This window comes from Rhinatrema bivittatum, chromosome 1 (assembly GCF_901001135.1).
Source record: "Rhinatrema bivittatum chromosome 1, aRhiBiv1.1, whole genome shotgun sequence".
NCBI classification, from domain to species: domain Eukaryota; kingdom Metazoa; phylum Chordata; class Amphibia; order Gymnophiona; family Rhinatrematidae; genus Rhinatrema; species Rhinatrema bivittatum.
Genome location: NC_042615.1, coordinates 78610473 through 78620327, shown reverse-complemented (window position 1 = coordinate 78620327; position 9855 = coordinate 78610473). Strand labels below are relative to the sequence as shown.

The window sequence follows — 9855 nt, the reverse complement described above, 5'->3', positions numbered from 1 at the left end:
TTTTTTATAATCTTCCCGTCTTCCTTCTTTTTCCTTCATCTTTCATCCTTCAGGATAGCTCCACCACATGCTGAAAAATGTTAGCTTGAGTATAATCAGTGATTCAGTTTTAGGGAGGTGGTGAAAAAGTATCCTCTCTCTAAATGCATTCCTGTCATGTTGACATGTTCTTTACCCTGCTACATACAGTATATTTGTAATTAGTAGTGCTAGTGTTTCTCTCTCACCCCTTCACTAAAACTGAACAACTGAATACTCAAGGTACCATTTTTTCAACATTTCATTGAAAGTAGAAATGTAATTCTGTCATTTACTTGTCTATTTCTATTACAAGACAGAAAAAGAAAATCCTGCAGGCAAGTACCTCACACAAGAAATCGAAACATCTGCTACTTTCTATCCCACTGAGAAGTGTTAAAACTAAGGGAATTACTTTCACATTTCACTGACAGAAACTAATGATCCATGGTGCATAAACTGAATTGGGAATATTATGAGCTTTCCAATTGTGGGATGAGTAGAGCCCCTCCAGGCCTAAACCATTTACTACTAATGTTCAGCAGTGCTTAAAACTCAGAATAAGATCACAAGATTTAGTGTGCAAAACTCCCATAATCAGCTTTCCTTCCAGTTTAATTAAAAAGCAATCACTGTTGATTTTTTTCTTCATTAAAAATGTCTCTGGGTACTCCTTCCATTTCCTACACCATAAAGTCATCTTCATCTTTCTCTTCCATTGAGTCCTCTTCCAACCCATCATTGTTCAACTTTTGATCTTTACTAGATACTGCGCTTCCTGAAGACAGTTTTCTCATTTTAATATTTGGCAACTTCTTCAGGTCGACATCCCATTCCCTTACATAAATAAAGAAATCAATGAGTTACAAAAAAATGAACAAAACTCGAGGAAAGAATTACAGTAGATTAACAAAATTCACACACACACTACTGTATTGGCAAGTACCAGGATAAATGGCAGTTCAACATGTACTTGCTTCAACATGTTTTGGCCAAAGGGGGCCAAAACATGCCCCTTTTCTCCAACTTGATTTCATTTTGGGTACCTGTTATCTGCCTGACATCTTTAGTAACCACAGTGACAGGCAATTTTTTCTCCCTGTTCATCCTGCTGGGTTAACATGGTGAATGAGTAATAATCTGACTGGAGGAAAATGGAAGGCCTTTCATATTTTGACCTAAATAAAAAGACCAGGACCCTTGTCTGATGTCAAGGAGATAAAGAAAGTTATAATTCTTGTGAAAAATGGCCTAAGGGAATGCAAGGCATTACTTTAATTCTTATATTGCATTTATTACTTTTCAAAGGTCAAACTCAGAGCACCAGTGGGTTAAACCATTACATTAAAAACAGACACGAGATGGTAGAACGTTATATAGAATCCTTCATGAAAAATGCTCTTAATTTCTGACATTGAGAGAATGCTCACTACATGGTAAGAGAGAGAGTGGCTTCATGCCACACGTCATTTTGATCCTATCTATCCTGACTGACCTTGGCAAGCAAGTACTGGATAGGACATGGATAAGGAAATGAGGATTGATTTCTTTTTCTTCCCCCCACCCCCTCCCCAGGTTTCCTTTATAACATTCTAGTTCAAAACTGCTCTCATAAACACATTAAACTTCTAAGGATATGACTCTGGGCTTTTAAGCCCTTAAGTTTTAAAAATTATTCATTAGAAAAAATTGAAATATTGTCCAAAGAATCAATACACTATTGAATCTTTTTGTAGTTTCTCTCTTGAAACAAATTTAGCACTTAACTTGCTCTGTTTTCTTTACTGTGCTAAGCCCTTATTGACATGTACAGTTTTGATCTTATGAAAATGTTTAAAACACTTTGCCTTTGAAGAGGCTTTTGTAGGCTTTGCCTCTAAAGTCTGATCAAGTAACTGATTATTCTTACTGTTATTAGTTTGCCTTAATTTTGATAGAATATACAGAAGCGGATTGGCCTATCGGGGCTTCGGGCATGCCCCAGTGGACCGATCAGTCACATGACTTGTGTTGATTGCAGCTGTCCCATACCTGCTGCGATCAATACCAGGCCCTGCAGCAGCAGCTCTGCTGGCAGACTGGGAGCCTCTTTGTTCACTTTTGTTTGGTTTTTTTTCCCCTGAGGCTCCATGGGCCTGACTTTTGTTTCTCTGACTCCCACCGTGGCTCGATGGATCTACTTTTTGGGGGTTTTATCCCAGAAGCTCCATGGGTCTTCCTTTTGTTTCTCCGGCCCCTACCGCAGCTCCATTGGCCTGTCTTTTTTTTTTTTCCCCCCCACTCGATGCATCCTCGATGCAGTATGGGATCGATTCCCCCTTCCCTGCATCACCCCTGGAACGGGAAACACTTCTGCTGCCTCTTTTCAATCCAGTCCTGGCGTCTTACCAACATCTGTCACGGGAGGCAGCAGGAGACTCTCTTATGAACTAGTTGAAGGTCTCTCCTTGAGCTTTGCTGCCTGCTGGCCCCGACCTTATGATGGGACCGCAAAAAGATTATAACACTTCCACCCCCCACACACACACATTGGGGCCTTCCTAATCACCTCTTCCCACACCAGCAACATCAGCAGGTATCCCTGTCTGGATTCCCCCTGACTGCCAATAAAAGTGAAAATAAATATTTTTTAATATATTCAGAGGAGGCAGGGGAAAAAAGTGAGACACAGTGAGTATGTCAGTGAACATGTGTCTGCAATGTGAGCCTAAGAGCCATGTATGCAAGGGACCATGCATATTTGTGTGTATCAGCATGTACGAAGGAACATGCGTGTGTGAGTGCGTGCCAGCAAGGGTGCACAGGAGCAGGCACGTGTGTCAGCAGGCACGTGTGACAGAACATGCATGTGTGTGTATGTCAGGGAGTGAGTGTGTGTTTGAGTGAGCAAGTGTGTGTTAGAGATCTTGAAGAAGTGTGTATGTGTTTCTGTGTGTCAGGGAGCATGAGAGTCTGGTTGTCACATCAATCTCAGAATGACTGGAAATTAAAAGTTCTCAAGTATATAAAGCGGAGGATTTATTAATTCTTACTGGTTTTAATTATTTGGTGTTATCTGCTGTATCTGTTTTAAAATATTTGTTGGTATTTGAGAAATTAAAAATTATTTTTTTTTTAATTTCTCAATGAGTTTTTAATTACTGGATGTTCTTTCATCAGCTGTTTTGAAATGTGTATTCTTTTTATTAGTATGTTTTTTCCATTACTGATGATTTATATTTCTTGATTTCATTGTTTCATAGAAACATAGAAGTGACGGCAGAAGAAGACCAAACGGCCCATCCAGTCTGCCCAGCAAGCTTTCAGACCTAATTGTTTTCATACTTATCTGTTATTCTGACCGCTGAAGTCAGGGCCCTCATTGGTAACTTTTTGGTTCCAATTCCCTTCCACCCCCACCATTGATGTAGAGAGCAATGCTGGAGCTGCATCTAAGTGAAGTATCTAGCTAATTGGTTTGGGTTAGTAACCGCCATAATAAGCAAGCTACTCCCACGCTTGTTTACCCTGCCTGTGCAATTCAGTCCTTGTTGGTTGTCTGAATATACATCCTCTTTACTTCATTCCCCCCTGCCGCTGAAGCAGTGAACTGCGCAGGATATGTATTCCAAGTGAAGTATCAGGCTTAATTGATTTGGGATAGTAACCACCGTAATAAGCAAGCTACACCCGTGCTTATTTGTTTACCCAGAGTATGTATTTCATTCCTTGTTGGTTGTTGTCTGAATATAAATTGTCTTTTCTTCATTCTCCCTGCCGTTGAAGCAGAGAGCTATGCTGGATATACATTGAAAGTGAAGTATCAGTCTTATTTGGTTTGGGATAGTAACCACCGTAACAAGCAAGCTACTCCACTGCTTTTTTGAGGATGCAAATCCTTTTTTCCACATTTCCTCTTGCCGTTGAAGCAGAGAGCAATGTTGGAGTCGCATTAACTGTGTGTATGTTTATTGAATAAGGATATTAATCTCCAGATATTAGCCATCATTCCGCAAGCAGCCACCCCCGAACCTCTTCTCTTCATTCACATCCTCTAGACTTTATGGATCCACAGTGTTTATCCCACGCCCCTTTGAAATCCTTCACAGTTCTGGTTTTCACCACTTCCTCCGGAAGGGCATTCCAAGCATCCACATCCACCACCCTCTCCATGAAGAAATACTTCCTGACATTGGTTCTGAGTCTTCCTCCCTGGAGTTTTTTTTGCAACGGAAAAGGTTTGTCGTTATCTTTGGATCATTAAAACCTTTCAAGTATCTGACAGTTTGAATCATATCACCCCTGCTCCTCCTTTCCTCCAGGGTGTACATATTTAGATTCTTCAGTCTCTCCTCATAAGTCATTCGATGAAGACCCTCCACCTTTTTGGTCGCCCTTCTCTGGACCGCCTCCATCCTGTCTCTGTCCCTTCGGAGATGAGCAATGGTGATGTTTCTGTTTTCCCTTGTTTCACTGCTTCAAGAGTCTGGCTTCTTGCAGTTTGCAGTAGAGTTTTTGTCTACACATTTCTATTTATACTTTATAGGCTCCTTATTCTGTATTTGGTGAATGTCTGTCTATGTACTGCATGTGTGTCCAAGGTGAGATATTCTGCTAGCGAGTAGTTTTTTTTATTTTGTGTGGGGATCTGTAGCAGCCTGGTTTGTTTTGTTTTCCTAACAGAAGGTGTATTGGTGTTTTATAGCCTGATGTAATATTTGTAGTGTTGCCTTTACATAAGTAAGATTAAGTGCTGGCATTTAGTGCTGTTTTATGGGAGGTTTACTATATAGTAATTGTAATTTAGTTTACTCAAGGCTTTCTGAGAACTGAGCCCACATCCAACATGTGTTCGCATAGGCCAAATGCAATATGGGACCAAAGCGTCTTTTTACATTTTTTTTTCCCCCCACTGAGTTTTCTGGTTGGCATCACAGCAGTGCATGAAATTGTAATGTACTTGTTGCAAGTGAGATTTTTACCTCACAAGACCTTGTTGATATAAAATCTATTGTCCTAAATGCATAATTTTTAATTATGAGTGCGGAGGGAGGGGCTGGGAAGTACAGGATGTAAGGATCACCTATGACATCTAATACTCTTCACCAGCCCTGGAAGCACTGGCGCTATATGGGAAAGCAGGATTGTGGAGCTGGGCTGCTATGGATCCTGTGACTCTCCTCAGTCTTGGCCAGGGCTTAATTCTTTTTGTAAGACCTGTAGGAACAACATGGATCACTTCTTGTCCTCCAGAGCATGAGGAACCATAAAAGCAGTAGACTCTGTAGCACACAGTCAAAGGGAATACACAGAAGGTGAGGCTAAGAGAAATGAAGGCAAGCTACAGTTACAGAAAAGAATGGGGTGAGCCAAGAGGAAGTGCCTGTACAGTGTTGGGGAGGCTACTGTCTGCTGGGCTCACCTCTGAAAGGGGCAGCTGGCTGTGGAACCAATGAGTCTTCTGGAGAGTGGGGGTACCAAGAAGGGGTGGGAATTGAAAAGCTCAGGCTGGGGAAGGGCTGGCAGGAAGCAAAAAACTTTACATAACAATGTGGCAGTACTGGAGCAGGGGCACTCACTGTGTGAGCACATGAGCAGCAGCACAACGACAGAATGTGGATGTCAGAGATGCATGCAGACATCTTTCTGTCACAGAGAGAGACATCCAAACATACACACACACTTTGGGGTAGATATTTAAAAGCTAATGGGCAGATTTTAAATGTCTGGCGCGCGTAAATCCCGGGGTTTACGTGCGCCGGGCAACTTTTGAAAAGGGCCCAGCTACACATGTGAACCCTGGTACGTGACTAAGTACTGGGCCCAGAGAAAGGAGCGGTTTGGGGGGACAGGGCTGGGGGCGGTCGGTACAGCGGCCATTTGCCGCCATGCCGGGGAAGCGCGTGCCGGCAGTTGGCTGGTGCATGCAAGTTGTTTCTGCTCCAGCAGTAAGCAACGTAACAAAAAAAAGGAAAGGTAGGAAAAAGGGTTTAGGGGGTGGGAAGGACAGGGGAAGAGGGAGGGAGTATGGAAGTTCCCTTCCAGTCCGCTCCTTAATTGGAGTGGACTAGGAGGGAACTGGGATAGGCCTGATTTCGTCACCGCGCATACCTTTGTAAAATTAGGCTCCACTGTGCATGCATGTGCGACATCCGAATTTTATAACATGCGTGAGCATGTTATAAAATCGTTGCATGCATTCATTTTAAAATCTACCCCTAACCGTTTTTCTAAGTTAGCCAGATAGATAGCTGGATATTCAGTGGCCGCTGTATAGCTGGATATCTAGCACTAAATGCACTTTGAATATTTGCACCTTTATAACTGAGTGTATATGTGGGATGGGTGTCTTTTTTTTCTCTGACACAGAAAGATATCTACAGAGAGTGACAGAATGTGCCTTGGGTGTTTTTGTGTCAGAGGAAAAGACCCACACACACTTTCTCGGACACAAAATGGTGTCTGAAAGAGTATGTGTTGGTGTTTTTTTTGTCTGAGGGACTGTGAATGATTGTGTGACACTGGCTAGCAAGGTGGTTGTCTCAATACTTGTTTCAAGAGACTTTAATACTAGATTAGGAATCCAAATTTGGGGAGTGGGGGGCACAAGTGATTGCATGAATGGAATGGGGCCTTCATCTGTGCTTGCTCACCCTTGTTCTTGGGTGGCGCCATTATTTATTTAGGAAAAAATGTGAACTATACGTTGGAGAAATTTTGCTTTAGTTCTCTCATATGATGTACCTCTGAAGGGTCAGTTTGGCATGATTTTGGGAACTGCTGAAATGCATGCTGCACGGAAAGCTCAAGGAAGACATATTCCCTATGGGCTGGTTTTGAAAAAAAAAATCCTCCGGGCTGATATTTTCCTGCAATCTGCTCCTGAGAATATATAATTCCACTGATAACATAAACAAGTAAATTTATACAAATTTAAGAGCAATATAATTATTATTTTGAAAGACACACTAAAACTGAGCAATCAAACAAGATTAGACATGAAGAAAAAGAATAATTCTGTCTTCCTGAAATGGGATGAACATAGAAAATTAATGGGAGAGTGAGGGGAAAGTCAGAGACTGAGTTGGGGTCTGCAGTATTGCAGCAGCAAGGAAAATGGGAAGTCTGGATGGGCCTTATGGTTGTGTCAAATGTTTTGCAATGAACGTCACTACTGACAATGTTTTGTTTCCTCTGCTTCCATATATAAAGAGTCTGGGGGAGTATGGATGGACTCCGGTTTTACCTTTTAACACCACATCAAATCCATGATTCGAGCAGGATTCTTTAAACTGCATGTTGTAAATGTTTTAAAATATTTATTGGACTACAATGATTTTCACACTGCTGTGTAGGCATCAACCTTACTTGACTATTGTAATGCCATTTATCTGGGCCTTCCAGAATTCACTTTGAAACTTTTACAATTTCTCCAAAATGCCACTGCTCCTGTAATTGCTAATATTAATAGTCATCGGCATATTACGCCTATACTGATAATTTTACACTGGCTAACAATCAAATACAGTGTACAGTTGTACCTTATATGTATATGTACCATATATATAAATGACTATGCATTACACCAACATGCATCTATATCTTGAGACTTCAATAACAACTGGATGTGGTAATGATGTGACAATCTTATGATAGTAAACCACATTGTTTAAAGTGGCAATAAACTTGTACCTATAGCAACAACAATCTTCATTCGGGAGCCAAATATTTGCACTTGAGGCATGTTTCTTTCTATTCACTTAAATGAATATGGGATTTGTAACCCATTATAAAGCGAATTGCTCACCAGGAATAACATATAATCATCGAGTTTGTTGATGTATTTTACTGCAAAATGAAATTTTAAGAATAATAACTCACCTGAAAACTTTAAGATGTTTTGCATTCACAATGTCAGGGATTTCTAGAAAAGGGGGCAAGCATAAATAATTGTATTTAATTATTTATCCCATCCTTCCGAGATTAAGTTATAGTAAGCCATTAAAACAATATATCCAATGAACATCAAAAAACAGTAAAAGGTTTTTCAAGAATATCTAAAAGACATAAGGTCAATTGATAAGCAAACAGCTTGCAGAGGCTTATTCCATCAATTTGGAACCATATTAAAAAAAACAGCACTTTTAGGCCATAGCTAAGTTAAAGGCTTTTGGAGGTGGCATCATCAGATAGTTAACCTCTTGGCACCGCTGTGAGTGAGGTGGAATGTATGGGATCAACTGGTCAGCCAAACAGGTGGGGGCCCATGTCATGCTGGGTCTTAAATGCCAAGGTTAAAGCTTGATGGTGCAAAGTAGGTAAGTTAAATATGCAGATATTTCAAAATGAAATCTTTGTGCATATCTGAGATGGCCTATCCCAGGCCTGTTCTCAGTTCCATCTTTTTAGTCTGCAGGGAAAAGTAGGCATACTGTAGATATCATGCATACTTTTCCTTGCAGAGGAAAAAGGGCAATTTTCAAAGGGATTTTCTCCGTTTACCTGTGCAGAATCCCTTTGCAAAAATCCTCCCCTCCATTAGGTATCTTGAAAATATACCCTTAAGCCCTTAACTGTGTTAGGGAAAGATGGGGACACCATCCTACTTTTTAGGAGATCCAGCCTTAGGACCACTGATATTGCAACAGTGCTTGAGGCTGATAACTCGTTACCACAATTCTAGCTAAAGGCAATTCCTCATCCTGCAAATCTAATACCTTCTTTGACTCTGCAAAATGTGTAAAGGGGATATCCTACAGTCCTTCTCTATTCTCTATAGAACTGAATTTCTCACCGAGGTAAGGCTCAGAAACTGTAACATTTTCAAAGTCCAGGATCTTTATGTTTTCCCTTTTTTTTTTTTTTTTTTGTTTCTGATGCTATACTTCAGGTTTTTTTTTTCACTTGTTGCAATTCATCAGTTGCATGTGAATGTCACAGTCTTCCTTGTTTGCAATCTAAAGTTTGAATTTATACCAGAACAGCTGCTGGAAGGAGAATTTTAGAACAGAGTGCTCGTCAATATTCTGCAGTTGCTACTGTCTCTGCATAGTAAATCAATGCCAATTTTTTCAGAAGTTCCATTCTCTATTATAGGTTTTTGAACTTTACTGAGATATATACTCATGTCTGCCAAATTTGACTTTCCATCCCTTTTTTGGAAAGCTATTTTGCCTCCAAATGGACAGACACAACTCCCTTTTGTACAATTGCTTTCCTAAATTCAGTTTGTTGGAAAGCATACAAATAATCAAAAAGCATGAACGAGATTAAAAATGAAGAAAAAGCGTTTTATCCTGCTTTTAGTAGCCGGACCCAGGAAAAGCAGAAAGGCCTCCTTCTTAACAATAGCAATTGACTGCGTTAGGAGCAGAATTTTTTCTTAAATTTTCGGCTTAGTGTTTCATTAAATTTGAGTGGGCTTCTTACACCTTTTTTGATCCCTTGCAACTTTGGAGATTCATAAATGGGAGATCTAAGTTTGGGGTTAAGGACTAGTAACCTTTGCTGGAGGTTTGAGTTAATTTGATTATATGCATGTCAGCTATAAGTTTTTTCTCTTATATGTATATTTTCCTCTTCCTCCCCCCCTCTCCTTGTTTGAGGGTTTGTCTTCTGGATTGGCTAGTTTGTTGTGTATTTACTTACGTTTCCTATTTAGGTTTTCTGTATAGCCAAGAGAAATTTTTCTTGTCAGGATGTTTATTTCCATACTAATCTAAAATCTTCATAAATAATTTTTTTTAATGAACAAAAAGCACTCGAAGAGAGGTAAATAAGGGAAAATAATGTTTCCGGATTTCTAAAAATTTTAGTTAATGCCAAGTTTTCAAAATATTTTTCTAGATAAAAAGATAC

General features: G+C 40.1%; 1 protein-coding gene across 1 annotated transcript in view; it reads right to left on the bottom strand.

The window, feature by feature from the left end:
- Positions 1-615: 615 nt before the first annotated feature.
- Positions 616-9855, bottom strand: part of TMA16 (translation machinery associated 16 homolog) — a 105495-nt gene continuing 96255 nt past the window's right edge. Inside the window, exons 6-7 of the mRNA XM_029618915.1 lie at positions 7879-7921; positions 616-855 (exon numbers count right to left, since the gene is read on the bottom strand). Of these exons, the coding sequence (XP_029474775.1) occupies positions 702-855; positions 7879-7921 (197 nt within the window). The 3' untranslated portion in view covers positions 616-701. The remainder of the gene's footprint in view (positions 856-7878; positions 7922-9855) is intronic.